The 21048-nt window shown below is 44.6% G+C and overlaps 1 protein-coding gene across 1 annotated transcript in view; it reads left to right on the top strand.

Moving 5' to 3' along the window:
* Lamc1 (laminin subunit gamma 1) overlaps positions 1-21048 on the top strand; it is a 124769-nt gene that overhangs the window by 56313 nt on the left and 47408 nt on the right. Inside the window, exon 2 of the mRNA XM_075988243.1 lies at positions 20678-20982. Coding sequence (XP_075844358.1) covers positions 20678-20982 — 305 coding nt within the window. The remainder of the gene's footprint in view (positions 1-20677; positions 20983-21048) is intronic.

Raw genomic sequence — 21048 nt, 5'->3', positions numbered from 1 at the left:
ATGTGAGAAAAAAATCCATTTTCAATAAAAAATTATGTGTGTGGCCTCTCCCCATATCATGGCCTCTGAGTCAGTTTGGTTGACACATTGAGTTCTCCAGAATGTAATCAGCTCCTGGCGGACTGATAACAACTGAATCTCTAAGTTTGAAAAGCTGTACATCAGATGATTTCACGTAACATGACTAACCAGCCTCATTGGTCTTTACCGTAGGGGCCACGGAATTCTGCAAATGAGAAATGTTATTTCTGCATTAAGGTTTTCACGGCAGGATATCTCAGTTAGTCTCACTGGGTTCTCATTGGAAAATGTGGACATTTAAAGATTTTTTTAAAAAATTGTACTTCCTGTTTTTCCCACCACAGATATGTGAGACACCAAGGTCCATCTTTTCCTATGTCCATCATCACTGTTGATCCACTTCTAGGGAACTGGGCAATCGTGATATAGACACGTGCAAAATGGAGGCACAGATGTTTGTTCTTTCTGCAGCTTGTGAAGGGGTGAGGCAGGATGGAAAGGGGTAGAGTGGGTTAGGCTAACATAGTTTTCCTGGAGTTTATAGAGACAGCTTGATGCCCATCTTACCTCTGCTACCTGTCTCTCCCTTTCTCCTGTGAGTGCAGCTTTTGTGTGTGTGTGTGTGGGGGGGGTAACCACCAAACTCATCAGTTAGTGGGTTTAGTCAAATCTTCTGAGACCACGAGTTTTGCTTGTTTAAAGACATGAGAGCTAGTTAAAGCAGAACCATGATAGATGTTGGAAATGGATTGGCTTTTTTTGAGTTTTGAAGCAAGAGATTGAACCTAGAGTTTGTGCATGCTGAACCTTTGCTTGTCACCAGCTTATACCCTCACCCCAGTGCTGGCGTTTTCTGTACTGTTTTAAATAGCGGAACTTCTGCTGCTAGACTCTATGGTCCTGTTTTAAATAGTGGAACTTCTGCTGCTAGACTCTATGGTCCTGTTTTAAGTAGCAGAACTTCTGCTGCTAGACTCTATGGTATAATTTTGTTTTTTGGTTAGGTTTCAGTACAGTTGTTTTGTTTCGTTGAGATAGAGTTTCACTATGTAGCCCTGGCTGGCCTGGAACTTGCTAAGTAGATCAGGCTGGGCTCTCAACTTGGCAGAGAGCCACTTGCCTCTGCCTTCCAGAATTGTGGAATTAAAGGCATGTGCCACCATGCCCAGCTCAACACATCTTTACCTCTGCTTAAAAGCTGGCCTTAGGACATCTGGCAGGAATAATGCTCCTAGATTTCAATTTTTTTAAAAAAATAATTCTAATTAAAATAGATTTACATCACTTTTCTCCTTCCCTTTCTTCCCTCCAGCTCATCCCAGGTACTTTTTCTCCAACTTCTCCCATACTCCCCACCCCAGTGGATATCTTCTTTTTTATTTTTAGTATTTCATGCATATATAATATACATATATATAATATATATTTGTGTATATGTGTGTGTGCATGTATATGTATGCCCAGATATATAAATTCAGCTTGGAAGTCCATTCTTTTTGGTGATATATGTATGGTTTCAGGGATGACCACTCTTCATGGACAAGTAATAAAGGAGCCCATCCTTGGGAGAGGCTAATGTTCCCTCCCCCAACAGTCATAGTTGCTTGTAGCTCTTTGTCTAGGGGTGGGGCCCTATGAGATTTTCCCTCTTCCACATTGACACATCTACTAATATTATCTGTCTTGTTCAGCCATTTCCAGGAGTGTAGTTCATAGCAGACTTCCTGGTATTCAGGCTCTTCCCATTTTCCAGACCCACCTTCCATGTTGTTCCTTGAGCCATTGACGTGGGAGCTGTGATGTGAATATCCATTGGGACCAGGCTCCCCGCCATCCATTTGAGCTCTGCAGTTTGTGCAGTTGTGGTTTTCTGTAAAGGGGCTTCCTAGATGAAGAGTTCAGTATGTTTAGTGCAGGTTGTCTTCAAGAGAGGCAGGGATGGAGCTCAGTTTCTTAAATCTTTTAAGTGAAACGGTAATACTCTTTTTAAAGATTATCAGTAGGCATTAAAGCAGTTTTAGTTCACAGTCCAACCTGAATTGGAAGTAGGTGTGCCCCACTGGAGAGGTTACAGACTGCAGCAAAGAAAAGCCAGTGCCTCGCCATCCCTCAAGTCCGTGGTCGAGCACGCAGTCTGGATTTGGACAAACCCTGGCACTCATCTGCCATTGTCATCCACAGGAGTTTTAATTTCCCAAACTCTGCCTCTCCCTAGGCTCTCACCCTCTCTGTGGTTTTGCATATTCCAGTGTCATGGTTGCAATCATACCTGCTCGCTTTCTTGATCGCCTTCTTTTACTTAGTAGTAATCTTTCGTTTCATGGCTTGATGGCTTTTTAAAAATCATGGCAGAGGGTCATTTGTATGGAATGGTCCTCGTTTACCCATTCAGTCCTGAAGGACAGGTTGGTTGATTCTAAGCTTTGGCAGTTGTGAATTGCTTGACATCTATACGCACGTTCTTTGTGGACATAGTTTTCCAGTCATTGGCCTGCATCATGCAGGCATGGGGCTATTTTATAAGGGACGACCTCAGTGGGAGCCGCTTGTGTTTCCTCCCATTCTGAACAGATGGGTATAGTGATTGCCTTTTGGATTGGCTTATTTCTGGGGACTCTGATGGCAAGAGATCGTGACTTTGGAGGGTCAGTGTAAAGCAGATGACTGGTGTGTGATGAGTGTGTGTACCCATGTATGTGCACAGGGTGGGGGAGGGCACCTAATGGAGGAGGTTTGGAGGGCCAGAGCCTCCCACCATTCATTCTTCCGTTACTGTAGCCCATCCAGAAACTGCTCTGTGCAGTGCTTCTGTTGTCTCAGTGCGGCTGTGATGGAGCTCCCTGGAAGCATGCCTTTCCTTTACAGAGTGGGAGTAAGGAACAGAGGCGCTGTGCACAAGACGTCCTTCCCCTGAGCCACTTGTCATTGTTGTCTGGAAACAGTAAATGGCACTCCTGGACAGACGGCCGCTGGCCTGCTACACTTAGTGTGCTCTGTCTTCTGAGCCTGGATGTTTGCTTGGTTAGAGATTGGCTGTTCTTAGGGAATCTCACTTGGGCTACCATCTTGTTCTTCTAGGTACAGCATGAAATTTAGTGTGTGTGTGGTGTGTGTATGTATGTATATACATACATATATATATATAAATCTCCAATATTAGGCTATTTTTTACTATTTATTTCTCTGTAGGAGTTTTTAAATAAAGATTTCTGCTAATTTGGATAAATAAAATTTTAGTGATATAGATGAAATAATCATGTCTATTTAAAATATTTATTAATCTTGTGTTTTAAATCATATAGGAAGATTAGAATTTTCCACACTCAGGTTTTATGGACACTTACGTGTCTTTCAGTTCTTTATATGTCTTGATACCTATGACTGTTGGTTATTAATATAGTTACCCAGATCATATTACACAATTTCTGTGAATACACTGTGACATGGTGCCTCTTAAATATTGGTGTTAAAATTTCTATTACTGAAAATGCTGTATCCTGAGGCACAGATGATTTGTATAACAGGGCAGAGATTTTTATGTTGTTTTAGGACAGGTTCTCACTATGTAGCCTTGACCAGCCTGGAACTTGCTGTGTAGATCAGGCTGGCTTGAACTCTGACTCCTGAGTGCTGGGATCAAAGGTGTGTGCAGCACAGCTGGCCCCAGAACAATGTTTCATCCTCCCCCCCCCATCTTTATTTGGTTTGTATGGCTTTTGCTCTTTCATTGGTTCTGCCATTGAGCCCTGTTTCCTCTTTTCATGTGCCTTCTGTATAGTCTTTTTGTTGTTGTTGTTGTTTGTTTTTTTTCTTTTTAGCTTCTCACTGAATATTTAAGAACTTGGGAGTGTTTGGTTCGTAACACATTCTAGAAAGGTTGAGGACAACAGAAACTGTAAGTAGGCAAGGAAGTATAGCATGCCTGTATTTATTAACAGATTATCAGTAGCCGTGTTTTATGCTAAATAACACCAAGTGTGTATTGCATGTAAGCTGAGAATTCTATCTCTGTGGACAGCAGGCAGGGCGGAAGGCAGCTCTGGAGAAGGCTCCCTTGACCTAGCAGGGTGGAATCACTGTGCAGCAATGCGCTGCACGGCAGCGCTGCAATTCTAACCCTCCTACATGCTTAAGTCAATAGGGTCTTTGTTCCACGCCGTGGAAGAATGCATGAGCCAAGTAGTAGTGGGAGTTCGGTTTAGCTCCACTGTTTTGTCCATGGGTGAGTTTTCAAAATCATCCAGACATTTACTTTTCAAGCAAGAGACATGAGAGCAGAAAACACATTCTTTTGTATTTCTGAAGGACTCACATTTTTTTTCTTTTTTGGTGTGTGTTAGTGTGTGTGTTTGTGTGTGTGTGTGTGTGTGTGTGTGTGTGTGTGTGTGTGTAGAGGCCAGAGTGTCAACTTTGTTTATTGTTCCTCAAGAGGTTCTCCCTCGTTATTTTAATTTTTTCTTTGTGTGTATAGTGTGCACATGAATGTAGACACCTGTGGCGGGCAGAGGTGATATTATAGGGCATCTTCCTCAGTCCCTTAACTTCTTTATTTACTAGGACTAGGACTCCCACCAAACCTGTTGCCCACTGTTTCTGCTAGTCTAGATGGCCAGCAAGCCCTTGGGATCCGCCTGCTTACCTCCAGGGTTACAGGCCCTGCAAATCACTCCTGACTGATGTCTGTGTGGGCTCTGACCCCCGACAGTGAAGAACGGACCCCAAGTACTGGTGACAGGCCTCCTTGACAGTGAAGAACTCCATGCTGCTACCCTGAAGGTGTGTCACAAGTTCATTGCTGAGGAGATCTGGAACCAGAGTCACTAACAAGAAAGTAAAAGATTGATTTATGCAGGGTTAGAAATCAGGGCCCCCAGGGCTGCCATGCTCATGAATGGAATCTTTGTAATTTAGCTTTGGGGAAAAGAATATTTTCTTTGATACTGTTAAAGACAGCCGTATACAAAGGTTTTAGGTTTTTTTTTTTTTTAAATGTTGTCTGTATTTCTTTTTAATCCCTTTAAAAGGAGTTTTGGAAAGATGTCATCAAGTGTTGTGTTCCTATACAGACAATATTTCATTATAGAGTTCTAACCTATCCAGTGTGGTAGATGAGTCAACTTACCAAGAGCACCTGGTTTGTGACAAGGACAGTGCCCTAGGGATTGCTAAATGACATTTCAGATCATGGGTTTCGATTCATTAATGTCACAAAATCAAAATAGTGGTCTGCAGGCCAGCATTTTCTAAGAATGAAATGGGAGACAGAATAGTAGATTGCATCACAAGAGAACATTTGTTTTAAATTAAGCTTGAGATTAGCTGTGTGTGTTTGTTAAGGTTGCAATGCAAAGTCTCTTTTCTAGTGTGCATTGTTGCAAGAAAAGCTTAAAAAATGCTATGATAAAAGATACCAAAAAACCCTTCAAGTTCTTGCTTTTTAATAACTTTTCCTGGTGCAAGAAGCTTTCTCAGAGGGGTAGGTAGTGGTTTATATGATTTGGGCAGTAAGCGATAATACAAATTGAAAGCATGGAGTCAGGCGGTCCATGAACTGAACCTGGAAAGCCAGGATTTGAGGAGAGTGGCTTAGAGCTGAGGTGTGGGTAAGAACGACAGCGAGACTGCAGGAGGTATCAGCGCACACTGGAGAATTGGAGGATATGGTTTGCTGACAGAAAATGAAGCAGGATTGGTCAGACTTTGGGGTGCTCTGCAGTAACATGCCTGGAGAGTTTGTGTTAGATCGGGTAACCTGCACGGATTCTGCAGCTGAGGAGTGATATGGTTTGCTCTGGAATACTTTCCATCCCCTCCCCATCTCAGTGTGACCATGGCGCTCTGAAGAGAATTCGTCTAGGTTTTTGGATAACAAGTTCTCTGGCATCAGATCAAAGAGAGCTGAAAAGGAGTTGGTAGTTCCCCAGGATGTAAATAGGAAGGTAGAACAGGTCCCATTGTGGGTGGGTGTGAATCACCCCCTGCAGGAGACCCAAGCTGCTGTCTGTTTGAAATATGTCAGAGGACGGATTTGAAGAGCATTTCTTGTTATCATGCTGAATGTTTGCTCTCACTGGAGAGGGAAAGCAGATAAAGGGCTCATTTCTTAGTACTGGCAACTACCTGAAATATGCCGTGTGGGGGATCTGTCAAGTGGCCTCTTTTCCCCTCGACAGAGCCTCCTTGCAAATTAGGGCTTAGGGAACATTTCTCATCTCTGGGAAGGAACATTTAATATTTAACTGTGTAAGTCTTTTCTACTTTACAATTGAAGAGAACTTTAAAATAGCGTGTGAAATGATAATGTTCACTAAGGAAAAGATGGTTGCGTTAATTAGAAAAGAAACTCCTCATTTTAAATGGCTGTTTGTAGCATTAAACTCACTGATCATATTGATGAACTTCTACTTAGAAATCTTGCTTCTTGTTGTAGCAGATTCCCATGGGCTGTAAATGGAGGATACCCTAGGAATTTCTGCTTTTACTCTAAACAATTGGAAAAATCAAATGTGCTTGTGTCTAGGTGTGCAGTTGCTTACCTCTGGTCTCGGGAGATTGTATACAGCTTAGAAGTGTGATGGGAGGGCCGTGCTTAACCACCTGGGAGGGATGGAGGGATGTGAGACCCAGAAAGCGACTTCTAAAGGAGAGCGTGGAGAGTCCCGCCTCTGCAGAGGGCGCATGAATGAAAAGTGAAGGGCGTATTCGCTGTGCTTATCTTATGAAGGCATCCCATCACAATCGGCTGCTTGTAGAGGGGATGCCAGCTGGCTGGGTATTTTCATGATGTAAATTGTCCATCCGCTCAGAAGAGCCGAAGGACAAGGAGGCCTTGTGTGAAAGACTGAATTCCTACCCAAAAGGCAAGGGTGGGAGGTCCTCCTAGAGATCTAAATGAGGTCCGCTCGCGTTTCCCACTTTATTTGCAGTTTTCAGCATGTCATTTTTCCCGCTCTCCCGCCTGTGATTCCTGTTTGACGTAATTAATCAGTCTATGTCCTTTCATTGCTCCTGCTTGGGGCTGGGAAGGACTGCATTGGAAAAATGGTGCCTCTTTTTCCAGCGGTATTGTTTTCCTTGCCTTTCTGCTTGACTGGTTCATTTTCATGAGCTGTATTAGTAAGAGAATATCATTCACATTTGATTTTTGGGATGATAAGTTCTGTTTACTGTTCTTGTGCATGCTCATTTGCAAGAAAAAAAGTGACTTTCCTCCGTGAAGTAATAAGTGCTTCTAGGTATCAAATGTGTCTAGATTGTCAATAATCTTAGAAAAGTCTAAATAAACCCCCATCTTCTATAATACAAGAAAAATTCAGATGTATCGCATTAGATTTTAAAGCAGCATACCCTATAAAGAGTAGTTGGAGTTTTAGTAGAAACATTTTTTTGTTTTGTTTTTAAGCACATGGATTGAAAAACTTTTAAATTTTTTTCACATATTTTGATCTTTTTTTTTTTTTTTTGCCTTTCCCCCAAGTTAGTTGGGTGGGGGACTCAGGGCCCTACCCACCTAATTTCTTGATCTTTTTCTTCAAACCAAAACCAGAAAAGCAAGAAGGCATATACTCACATGCACGCGCACACACACGCTTGAAATCTTGTGTTGACCAACTGTTCTGAGCATGAGGCCGGCCCTGGAGTGTGGTTGAAGAAACTGATTGTCCCTCTCCCAGCAGCTCTCCCTTGCAAACAGTCTTGGTTAGAGATGGGGTGGGGACTTTGTATCCACTCCCTCTTCCCCGTGCTGGGATCTTGTCTGGTTTGAACCTGTGCAGTATTGTCTTTCCTGTCCCAGTCTTTCTGAGTTTGTGTGTGCATCCACCCTGTTGTGTCTAGAAAATATTTCCTTGGAGTCATCTGCTGCTTCTGGCTCTTAAGTCTCTCTGCCGCTTTCCCAAGAGCCTGAGCCTTGAACAGTAGGACATTCCAGTTCAGGCGGGGTGCTCCAGAGTCCCTCACTCTGCTCATTCTTGGGCTCTGTGCAAGAAGGAGCATCTCCAGTGAGAATCAAGCAATGCATTGATCTATAGGTATAGTAATAGATCATTAGGAGTCATTTTATTGCCATGTTCATTTAGCAGAATATTAGTGGTAGGTTTTCACCTCAGACCCATGAAATCTTTGTTTTTATATTCTTGGATTTCTTAAATCATCTGTCAGTCACATAGTAGATATTTTAGGCTATGTTGGTCATACGCTGTTTCCCATATAGCTCTGCCCTGGTCTCTAGTAAGCAGCCGGGGATGGTGTCACATGAGTAGGCATGGCTCCATTCCAGTGGAGCTTTTCTTTACAGAAATAGACGAGCTCCAGATAATCTCCAGGCTGTCTAGAACATCAGCTCTGACTTAGACTCTGAACTTACCTACAGGGAGCATCCCATGCCGAGTCTGACAGAAGGCAAACTCAGCAAAATGTAAAGAAAGTCCTCCCTATAGGTTAGGTGTGAGTGCTGTGTAATAACTGAAAATCGGAGGATCAGGCCCGGACTTGCAGAATGTTCCAAGTATTCAACCTCCAGTTCTCCCTTTCTTCCTTTGCCTCCATCATCCTTCTTCTCCTGGCTCCCTCTCTCTTACCCTCCTCTCCTTTGTCCTTGGTTATCTGCATGAGCATCACACACTTTGCTCTTAAACCCCCCCAGCTCTGTTTCTTTCTTTTTTAAAATAAATATCTGAAATTTCTTCTTTAAAAAGTCAATATTTCCACACTGGTTTAAACCAGCAGCAAACACTCTGCCTGAAAATGCCAACTCTGCCCAGCAGAGACTGGGATCAAACAAGTCTAGGCTTCTAGACAAAGGAAGTAACTATTCTTACCTGCTGGGGAGTCCTAAAACAGAAGTTAACTCTTTGCTGACAGTCTTAGACGGGTGTTACATATTAGCAGTTTGGAGGCTTGAGAGGATGAGACATTTCACCAGTTTGCATGTAAAGGATATCACCATGAAATTTCAGGCATTTACTTTTCTAAACATCAAATGTATTTTTTTATTGGCCTAGGAAGTAGAGCCTTGAGGGAACTGGCCCGGGATTAAGATGTAGTGGAGATTGCAATTCAGATGATCACGTTGCTCCAAGCCTGTAGATACTGAGTAACCAGCCCCTGTTGTGTTCACCACCTGTCTGCAGTGTGTCCTTGTTATACACTTTGCCTTGAAATGCATGGCCTGTGAAAATCCAGGTAACACCGCGTTCCGACACCCTTTCCTGTCTAACCCCCTGAAAGCGTGAGAACTAAGATGAGGCGCTGACAGTAGACGGTAGTCTTGCTTCTGCTGCAGTGATAAAATGAATGCCTCACAGGCAGCTGAGAGGGGAGAGGGTTTATTTAAGATCACAATTCCAGGCTGTAGTTCCTCGTGGCAGGACTGGAAGCAGCTCGTCACATCCGCAGTCAATGATGAGTGAGTTCACGCTTGCACATGCATAGCTCACTCTCTTCTTTTTCATGAAACGGTGCCGCCCACATTCAGGATGGGCGCCATCCCATCAGTTAACTAGGTGAGGAAAGTCCCTCATAGGCACACTCTTAGCCAACTTAATAGATAGTTCCTCGCAGAGGCTTCCTTCAAAGGTGATTGTAGATCACAGCAGGGAAGGCGTTCTCAGACATAATTGCACATAAAAGTCTTGGTGCGTTTTAAAAAAGTACAGATTTTGGATATAAAATAAAATTTCTAGAAATGATACTTAAGAATTTGCCCTTTTTAGAAGTTTTCTAGGTGATGGTTCCGGTTTGGTGCTTTAGTGAGGGCCAAGAGATGGAACATACTGTAGCTAGAAAGCCTGGCGCGGGCTGAATGGAAGGGCTGTCTGGAGGGAGTGCCTGGAGCTATCAGTATTAAGAGTACCTTCTGGTCTTGTAGGGGACCTGGAGTTTCCTCAGCACATACCTGTGGTTCACAACTATCTTCTGATGCCTGAGGGCTTCTGCATACACATGATACACATACATACACATAAAATTAAGTAATTTTTTGAAGTCACTCATAGTGACCCTGGAATGTCTGTTAGTCTTTTCTCTCTTGGGGATCTTTGGTAATGCTGTCCCCATGGGCTTCACTCTAGGCCAGGATGAGTCTAGTTCGTCTGTGCCACCAGGAGAACTTACTGTCCACTGAAACTCCAGCCACACTGAGTCATCCCATCAGCACAAGACATGGATCTTATTAAAAAGCCGTTTCTGAACCAAGGAGATGGCTCAGAGGGAAAGGTGCTTCCTGTTTGGGACGTACACTGGAAGGTGAGAGCCAGCAATTGTCCTTTGACAGGTAGACAGACAGACAGACAGACGCAAACACACATCTTAATTTTTTAAAAGAAGTTTGTTCTTAGTTCTCTTTTTTATTTAATTACTATTCTTTATAACAGAATTGCTTGGAAATTATCTTTAAGCTGGCTTCAGTCTGTACCCCATCCCGCCCAGCTCCACCCAACCCAACCCAGCATTCTTTGTTGTTTTATCTAGCCTTCTACCAAACCACTTTTCAAGACAGTAGAGAGTTCCAGGTTGTAAAATCTAGTGGCCAGTGCTCAACCTTCATCTTTCTGGATCTTTCAGAAATATTTGACTCAGATGCTTTCTCTTATTGAAAAACATACCAGTTGGTTATCCAAATGGTCAGCCCTGAAGCAGTTTACATACAGGTAAATGGTAGAGACTGAGCAGGGTGTACTTGTGAATTTATATGTATTTAGGAATGTATATGTGCACACTGTAATAACAACTAATGAAAAAGAGGTCCTGAATTTGAAAGAGAACAAGGGAGGGTTTGAGGAGAGGAAAGGGAAGAGGGAAATGATATAATTATATTATTACCTCAAAAAAGTCTCCTTTTCTTTAGTTGTAATTTCTCATGAGTCTTCTTTGCTGGGTCTTTATTCCCCATATCTGAATGTTGTTGTCCCAGGTCCCAGTGCTATCTGTCCTCACTTCTATATGTATTTACAGACATTTTTGTCTAACTCGGTAGCTTTGAATACTGATTGTTGGTGACTTCCAGATTTCTCTCTCCTGCCTACACTTCTCCCTCAACTTCAGACTTGTTTCTTTCTTTCTGCAGAGGTGGAGTTTGAACTTAGAGCCTCAATCATGTCAGGAAAGTGCTTTTCCACAGAGCTACACCCCCAGTTCCAGACTTTTGTGCATTAATTGTTCACCTGACATTTCCATTAGGTGTTTTGTGGGTACCTCGAACGCATACCCACCAAGCTCCCAGTTTCCTCAGTTACCCCTGCAATTGTTTCAGTAAGCATCAATTTGTCTTTCCAGTTGCTTATGCCAAAGCAACTTGTGCCTCATGTCCAGTCAGTCATTAAAGCTCATCTACCCACCCCTCAGAATGTCTATGTGTGGAATGTATGTCTACAGCATGTCTACAGCATGCCTACAGCATGTCTATAGTATGCCTACAGTATGTCTACAATATGCCTACAGGATATATGTCTACAGTATGTCTATAGCATGTCTACAGCATGCCTACAGCATGTCTATAGTATGCCTACAGTATGTCTACAATATGCCTACAGTATATATGTCTACAGTATGTCCACAATATGCCTACAATATGTATGTCTACAGTATGTCTATAGTATGCCTACAGTATGTATATCTACAATATGTATGTCTACAGTATGTCTATAGTATGCCTACAGTATGTATATCTACAATATGTGTGTCTACAGTATGCCTACAGTATGTATGTCTACAGTATGTATGTCTACAGTCCAGTCACCGCTTGTCACTGCCACCTTCCACCAAGCTGTTGTCCTCTCTTGCCTAGGTTATTGCAGCCCCTCCTCAACTAGTTTTTTTCTTTCCATCCCAACTAGATAGTGTTTTGCCAGTGCAGTAGCCCCAAGTGAGCCTTAAAAGTAGCAGCCAGGGACTAGTGAGGTGGCTCAGTGGCCAGAGGCACTTACGCACAAGACTGTTGACTTAGATTTGAGCCCAGACCCCACAAAGTTGTCCCCTGACCTCTACGTGTATACTGTAGTATGTATATACCTACATTCACACTCATAAATAAAATATGAATTAAGTAAAATTTAAAAGGAGTAGAGCATGTTTCTCTAGTTCATTTTCATCTCACTTGTGGTAGGAGCCAGGTTTTATCAGTGGCCTCCAGACTGCTGTATCCTTAGCCTGTCCCCTCATTCTTTCCACTTTACTCATGCTGACCTCCTGACCACTCCCTAAAGCTGGCTGGCTGGGGCATTTGCATTTGTCCTGAGAATGCTCCTCATCCAGGTGTTCAGTGTTTCACTCAAGGTCTGTGCTCAGACATCAATGGACCTGTGTTAGTGAGGTCACCTCTGATAGTGTAGTGTCAGATAGCATTCCTCCCTCCATATCTTCTGTCATCTGACACGTGTGTGTGTGTGTGCGTGTGCGTGTGTGTAGGCTGGAATCCACCATCAGATATTATTCCTCAGGAGGAGTAGGTACAGCTTGTCTTTTGAGACACAGTCCCTCATTGGCATCTGGGACTTGCTGGCTGGCCCGCAAGTTGCAGGAATCGGCCTGTCTCTGCCTTCAACACAATGGGATTTTGTAAGTGCATGCTCTCTTGTTTGACCTCGTATGTGGCTGCTGGAGATCAAACTCAAGTCCTTGTACTTCCTGGCCGAGTCACCCCTCAGTCGCATCATTGCTCTTTTCTTATTTTATCTCTTGCCCAGCCCTGCTTCCTGCTAGATTGTTAACTCCACTTGTTTGGCCCCATATGTATCTCGTTTTCTGCTGTGGTCTGCTTAGAATATTGACTGACTGGCACATATTAATGTTCGGTAAATATTTGTTGAATGAGTGGAAGAATTGCATCTATACAACTATCAGGACTAGTGAGGGCTGCTATCTTTGACCTAGTGGGTAGCTGTGGTAAGAAATTAAAACACAACCACAAAAACTGAGAAAGCCATTCTGTAGTTAGCCACATATGGTTTTGTAGAACTTTATTCTACTGATGAGAGATACAAGCAGAACGTGGTTGTGGGGAGTGGAAAGGGGACATGCTCATTGGAGCTACAGAAACTGAACGGTAAAAGCTTAGGACAGTCTCAGTCGTTTGTCACAGTGAGCTTGGGGTAATTAGTTCACCAGTAAAGAGCTGATGAAGAAATGAGGCTGTGCTGTGTAGCCTGCTGTGGCTTTGTGCGTCGTGGGGAGGGGATAGAGCTGGGCTTGGCCTCTGCTACACCGCCGTCCTTAGATGCTGGAACCATTTTTACAATCGCACTATTTTCTCATGATTCTTTTGCCAATATCACCTAATCTGCACAGAGCAATAAAGACCTTCCCCAAACGCTGATGTCTTCTTTCCCACAATCTTACATGTTCAAGCAGGTTTACTTTTGCTCACTTTCGTTCCATAATAAATTTAATCATTGGCCTTCTCTGCTTTCCCCATGTCTGTTGGTTCCCACAGCTAGAACTTGGCCTGACTTAGCAGAGTGAGTAGTTTGGTTTTTTGTTTTTTTTTTGCCTGAGTGTGGATGAGTGGGAGGGAAGTTGGGCCTCATTCCTTTAGCTCAGCTCAAGGATTTCAGGCATGTTGTGACCCACTAGCCTGAATCAGGGTTGGTATTAAGCCTTGTAAGCATGAGGTTCCAGTTAATAAGCAACGTTCTCAGTTCTTGGCTTGGACTTCCACGTGGTAATCTTATCTCATTTGGTGAAGATGTAACACGAATCGGCAGAGGTACCCAAATTAGGATAAATTTACCTAAGTTTGGTAATGGAAAATGTCAGCTTCTGATGGCAAATTGCGCTGGTTTTAAATGACCTTCTGAGCATGCTTGACACTCTAGGATTTAGCTAAGCATTCTCTGTGTTCACACAATGGCTGTCTGACAAACGTGGCTGCATTTAATAACCGAGTTAGTCACATTAGCTTGGCCTTGGAGTCTGCTGCAGAATATGTAGCATTTGGGGATTCTGTCCTTTGGCAATACAGGATATCTTTTGTGGTTTTTGAAGTGTAATGTTCTGGGTTAGAGGCCTGATAGTACCATGTGGAATTTGGGGGAGTGTGAGGGAAAGGGTAGAATTGTGTCCCTTACCACAATTTAAGTTTGATACTTTATGGAAAAATCTAATTCCTTAGAAATTGTGAGGTTTTTGTCTGCAGGACTGTGTTCTTTTCTTTAGCTTTGTACTGATCATTGTTTTTGATGTATAGAATCTTACTAGGTTTTACGAAAGAAATCTAAGTCATCTGTCTCCCTGTATTTGGTGTGTCTGTGGCGCAAATGTGGAAGGAAGCGTTTACTGCACACTCTTGTAAGATACGACTGTGGAAAACCTGGCCATGCCTCGGAGAAGAAGCGCTTTCTCAAGTTGAAAGCTCCCTTGTGTTCATTGTAATAGGTTTAGTTGACAATTGCTATTTGCTAGAAAACGGTGGTTGTCCTCGTCTGCAAACTGGTAATTTAAGGGTACTTTCCGCGGTCTGTGCCCTTTCCTGACAGCATTTGGCTGATTGACAGAGGGTGAGACCATGAACAGTCACTAAAATTTAAGGAAAGAGGTCAGTTGCTCTGCTCTCTTCCTGTCCCCTGCTGTCTCTCTTTCGGCATTCTGTTTAAAACATGATGCTTAAGGCACTGGAAAGAACCTAACTCTTCACTCAGGGCCTCAGGACTGAGTTTTCAGTAGTAGGGATGACTCTGCTGAACTCGCTCTGGTCCCCTCAGCACATCTTGGATGTACTAAGATCGCAGGCCATCCCTGACTTGGCTCTGGCTCTCTGGATTGGTGTGGCTGTGTGTGTGCAGTCATCTCTGAGGTGGAACAATGACAGCTGGTATGCAGCTGGACATGCTGTCCTGGGAACTCTGTGCTAACCACACTGGAAACGTTTTCAAACAGTTGCTTTCTGTGTCTACTGTTTGTGTTCACTGTTTGGGGGCCCCAGTTTGTAGCCTAAACATACACCCTCTCTAATTGACTTTGTTCTCTAGCTTCAGGAGTGTTGTGCTCCTCAGTCTGACTTCAGAGAGCTTGCTCATTTTCTGGACTCTGGAGACTGAGCCTGTAAGTTCAGTGGCCACCGGTGGCAACTAATTTGGTTCTTTAGAGGGAAATTGTTTTGTTCTGACTCAAGCTGTGGAAGGCTTTTTGGAATCCTGGAAAGTTCTGTGTGGCCATTGTCATTCGTCACTAAACTGTAAAGGCGGTTGTTCCACAAGGTCCTCTTGGAATTCTTCTGAACTGCACACAACAGAGAGACGTTTATGTTCCCCAGCAGTCAGTGTTTGCATCCAGTTCTAAGACAGGAAGAGCTTCTCCCTACTCAAAGAGATTAGAAATACTTCACCACGTAGGAGGCTGGAGCAGAATTCCTTGGCTTGCCCTGCTGGGAGCACGGCTGGATTCTCATTGTTCAGGCAGCCCCTCCTCTTCTCATTCCTTCAGGACTGTAGTATTCAGAGCAGAAAATATTAATTAATTTGAGTGCTCCATTCTAAACATCTACACTTGAGGGTTTTTTTGTTGTTTTTGAATGAGGAAAAGGGCTGTAGAACGTGCAGAAGATGAGTTCTTTCTCCAGGGGTTGTGGTTGTACCCATGGTTATCTTTCTGTGCCTAAACAGGAGCTGCTGTGTCCAGAATCGCACTTACTATTCCCCATATCATTTGATCTGGCTTCTGTACCTTGGAGTCATACCATCTAGTATGGCTTGCTCCCGTTATGAAATGATAGTACCGCAGCGTCGCTGGATTGGAAATCAGAGAACCTGGACTTAGGTTCTATCCATCTATCAGTTAATTGGCCCTTACTTTGCCAGTGTGGAATGAAGAGATGGGCCAATATGAGGCCGGGAGTATGGTGAGATAGAGGGAGGGCAGGCAGGAAGAAGGCAAGACAGGCGTGGAGGTGCCCAAGTGTAGCATACAAGTTAGGTTTTCCAGTTCTCCATCCTCCATGGTCACCATTACATCAGGTAGCACACATGATTGTGTACCCTGGCCCTCCATCCCATTTCTTGACCATGTCTGCTGTGTGTGTGTGTGGTGTTGGGGTTGAGCCCAGGGCCTTTGCATGCTAAATGGGTATTCTACTGCAGAGCTATGCCCGGAACTCTTTGTTTGGGGCACAGGGTCTTCACTCCTCTGTCCCGAGTTTGGGATTGTAAGGTTGCACACCACACTGGATATGTTTCTTTGTTGTCCAAACTAGATTCCAAATTCCTTGAAGCAACTTACATTTCTTATCCTTTTGTTCTTCAGGTACATCAGTAAAAAGGGTGCTCTAGGCTGTTGAAGGAAATAACACCTCTGCAGAAATATCCGTACAGAGTTGTGGTCTTCCACCCTCTTCTCAGTGGCCAGGCTTTGCCCAGTAAGGGTACTTGTGGGGGGCGAGGAGGGCTGAAAGTACCTATTAAATAAAATGTCTGAAGAGAGCCCACACCATGGCTCAGTGTACTTGCTCTAGCAGCCTGCTGAGCTGAGTTCAGTACCTGGAACCCAGTGAGGGAGGAGAGAACTGACTCCCAAAAGGTACCCTCTGGCCTCCACAGGCCTTTCCACACTCACCGTCTCATGCACAATCATAATAAATACATTAAAAAAATAAATGTCTCTGAGTTTTTCAGCTGTTTCTCACTCAACTTCCCCAAATGGCTTTGCCTCCTACCATGAGTGCAGGTACCCTTGATGGCAACTACAAAGGGGACACATTATCAGAACTCTCTCACTCCCTGCTTTAGCCCACTGTCCACCCTCAGTCCCAGCGCCACCATCCCTGCCCCTGGGGCTCCTTTAAATGCACAGTGAACTTGGTGGCTTGCTGCCAGGGGGCGTTTCTTTAGGCACTGTTTTATTTGACAATTAACTCTTAGCAGATTTGTGCGCATGTGTATACTCATCCATGCTTGTGGTTGGGGGAGCTCTTGTAGGGTAGTGTTTACACACGTTAGTGTGCCCATTGTGGATATCAGGTGCTCTCCATCACTTTCCCACTTTTTTGCTTTTCTTTTAAAAAAGATGTGTGTGTCTGTGAGAAAGTGTGCTACATGTATGTGGATGCCTGAGGAAGCCAGAAGAAAGCTTGTGTCCCCTGGAGCTGGCAGTTCTAAGCCCTCTGATACAGTTTCAGAGAACCAACCTCAGGTCAGCTGGAAGAGCAGGAAGTGCTTTTAATGGCTGACCACCTCTCCAGCCCCTCTACCTTCTGCTTTGAGATGGGGTCTTTCACTGACGCTGAAGGTCACTCATAGACTGGACTGAGTGGCCAGCAACCCGCAGGGACCCTCCTGTTCCCACTGTCATAGCACTGGGATTTTGGGTGCACAGAGCCACCTTTATTACAGGTGCACAGCTTTTGATGTGGACCCCGGGCTCTGGACTCAGGTCCTCATGCTGAGAAGGCACCTTTACTAACCTAGCCACCTCCCAGCCCAGCTGGTAGCAGATTTTAATACAATTGATGACCCCTCTTCAGAACCTGTTTTCTTGGTTCCTACTCTCCCCGGTCACTTCCGCACTGTGTGTTCTGTCGTCTCATCTGTCTGTGCTTTAAACTGTGGTGTTCCTTGGGGTGATTATGGAAACTGGCTCTTAATGTGACTCACTTGCTCTTTGGTCTCTCCCTGCCCCTTAAAGCTCGGTGTCTACATGCTCGGGGTCCTAAGTCTTCATGTCTAATTTAGGTAAATACTTCTGGTCTTCCAGGCCACTCCTACCCTGTTCCCTTATAGAGATTTCCTCTTGTCTAGGGGACCTGCAGGTACTCCAGATCTAGTGTATCTGAGATGAGCTCATCCCCCACTTTTATAATCTCGGTGAGCAGCACTGTTTACTCTTTTCAAATTGGTGTTTTTTTTTTTCTTTCCAAGATAAGGTTTCTTTATATAACAGTCCTGGCTGTTGTGGAACTCGCTCTGTGGACCAGGCTGGCCTTGAACTCACAGAGATCCGACTGCCCCTACCTCCCGAGTGCTGGGATTAAATGCATGCGCCACCACCCAGCCATTTGGTGACTTTTAAGCTAGAAAATTAAATATTATCCTGATCTTCCCGTCATGGGATGGGAAGCATCTGCTCTGATGAGGAAGTGGAGCAGGGTGCAGTAGAGGCGGTCTTTAAGGCGGCTCCCAGTCCACTCTGTCTCCTGCCGTGCCTCTCTCTGTAGGTCCCTGCATTTCTCTGTAGTTCGTCATCTCTGTTTCATGTTTAGTCTGTCATCTTTCCTGGAATATTGCCACATCTTAAGAAGATGTCGTTGGACTGTGCATGGTGGCTCACACCTTTAATCCCAGCACTCGGGGAGCAGAGCTGACGGCCAGCATGGTCTACATTGTGAGTTACAGGACAGCCAGGGCTATATTGAGAGGCCCTGTCTCAAAACAAAACAAACAAACAAAATCAACCAACTAAACAAATAAGAAGTTCTCCTTCATCTTTATCCCTTCTAATCTCCACACTGGCCATAAAGTCAAAAACCTGACCATGCATTTCCTGGGGTAAGGTGGCTGTTGACCTTATGTTGAAATTGCCTTCATCTCCAGCTGTCCTTTGTAGTTCTAGCTGCTCCGTGATTCCCATTCTTCCCGTGATCTCCCCTCTTTCATACATGCCATTTCTTTTTTCTTGCTTGCTTTTTGATTTTTTGAGACAAGGTTTTTCTGTGTAGCTTTGGAGCCTGTCCTGGAGCTTGCTCTGTAGACCAGGCTGGCCTCAGAACTCTGAACTCCTGAACTCACAGAGATCTGCCTGCATCTGCCTCTTGAGTGCTGGGATTAAAGGCGTGCGCCCCCACCTCCCGGCTCATACATGCCATTTCTTTAGCTAAGCCACTGTCTATTTCACTAAGCATTTCTTGGTTTTATAAGTAGATGCCACTCCCCTCAGAAGACACCCAGCAAACCTGGCTTAGGTGGCTTTCATCCCTGCCCCTCAGATGTGATGCCCCACCCTTGTGATAGGGCCACTGCTAGGAACCTCCCTCCTGTGACCACAGTGGTTAGAGCATGACTCTGGGGCAGTGTGCGTGGTGGTCTGGACCACAATGTGACCCCATATGCAGACTTATGTTGAAGGTATTTGCTATAGGTCAGGCTGCTAACAAGCAGTGCGATGTCAGGAAGGTGGGGAGAGAAGGAGAGTCAGGGTAATGTGTAACCCACAGATTAGCGAGTAACCCCATGAGCATCCCACGCCACCACTCCTGTGCTAAACCAACTGTTTGCTCTGCTAGAATGTCAGATAGGAAGTTTCTGGAGTGCCATGTTTTGACAGCAGAGACAATGCAATGAATTCTTCCAACAAAATTGTGTGAACTGTAGTGTATGACCTGTGTCTGGGGAAAATGCTGTACCTCTCCTGAGGGGAGCTCCGTATTTGTGTAGCTCTTTGGTGAGTGTACTTACTGGGGAGCTAGGTCCTTGTATTAATAGGTTTAAAACCCGTGGCTCAAGAGTTTTCTTCATAAACTTTATCATAGTATTACTTTATACCTTGTAAAACTTTCTAATGGGTCAAGGATGTGTAAGAGTGGATGGGGGCAGGATTTTCCTCATCTTTATAAAAGAGAAGCTGCTACATCGGAATCAGATAGCTAGTGTGTGTGTGTGTGTGACTATCATTAAATCCCTTCTATGATCTGAACTAGTTGAGAAAGTCAGTTTTACTGTAGATAAAGCTGGGTTGGAGGATATGGCCTGGACTCAGAGTAGTCTCTTTCCCAGCATCTTAGAGGGTTCTCCATAGGAGAAGGTAAGGGTAGTTTTTTCCTTCTAAGAGATGATTGACTTGTGGGGGGTACATGCAAGCTCCTTGAGAGCAAAGATGTTTTCTGGACACATCCTGTGCCTGGTGTGCATGGGACTGAGTGTGGATTGAGCTCAGAGTCCTGTGGACCCATCTGTGGTCATCGTTGTCTCTGGTATAACACAGTAGCAGGGCATAGGTGGTATAAAAGATAGGCCTAGTGAGTGCACGGGTGGTGATTAAATAGTTGCATATTGTCTCAGGACATGCCGGCCCAACCACTGGCTGTGCTCGGACTGCTCAGGGACCCGCCTGACCCCGTGACTGCTTCTAGAGGGCAGGCAGCCCCTTGACTCCTTCTGCCCTTTGTGCCTCAGAACTGCTTCTCACGTGTTCTCTTGTGAACATCCTCAGATACATCCTCTTGAAGATGCCTTTCTCTTTCTTCTTCTGTCTCCTGTTGAGCTTTCCTGTTCATGTCCCAAACACTCTCCTTCCCACTGGGCTGGATAAGAGAGTAGCTCTGTGGACACTCTTCCTGCACCAAGAGAAGCACTGTAGTTAATAAAAAATAAGGTTTGTAAAGTATTGAAAGTACCCATTTTAAAAGGCCTCAGACGGTTTTTAATATCTCTTAATTAAGCTTTCACTGAAACAGCAGCATTAAGAATAGGGGGATTTTTGGTTTTATTTAGAAATTCATTAGTATTGTACTTACATCACAAGTTCTCACAACCAACGGTAGGAAGCCGACTGTGCTTTGCACATTGTTTAGACAACGTGCAGGTTTAGAATAGTCCAGCCACTGTGTTGGGTGTGCTGAGGTCTTTTTGGTCTAATGCCGGGCCCCTCTTCATCAAGCCCCAGGCCTAGTTTGGAATAAAGGCGTTTCTTCTCTTCCTCCGCACAACTTAAGGACTTTGGTGTGTCTCTTCCACAGGAAAGGCTTTTGACATCACTTACGTGCGTCTCAAGTTCCACACCAGCCGCCCGGAGAGCTTCGCCATCTACAAGCGCACTCGGGAGGACGGGCCCTGGATTCCTTACCAGTACTACAGCGGCTCCTGCGAGAACACCTACTCCAAGGCCAACCGCGGCTTTATCAGGACCGGAGGGGACGAGCAGCAGGCCCTGTGCACTGATGAATTCAGTGACATTTCCCCCCTCACCGGGGGCAACGTGGCCTTTTCAACCCTGGAAGGAAGGCCGAGTGCCTACAACTTTGACAACAGCCCTGTGCTGCAGGTAGGCACTCACAGGTGGTGTGGGAGCCGACTGTCCTCCCCTGACTGAGAATGGAAATTATCTAAG

The sequence above is a fragment of the Microtus pennsylvanicus genome, chromosome 10 (assembly GCF_037038515.1).
Source record: "Microtus pennsylvanicus isolate mMicPen1 chromosome 10, mMicPen1.hap1, whole genome shotgun sequence".
NCBI lineage: Eukaryota > Metazoa > Chordata > Mammalia > Rodentia > Cricetidae > Microtus > Microtus pennsylvanicus.
Note: the sequence above shows the minus strand (reverse complement) of the source record. Positions and strands in the feature narration are given on the sequence as shown.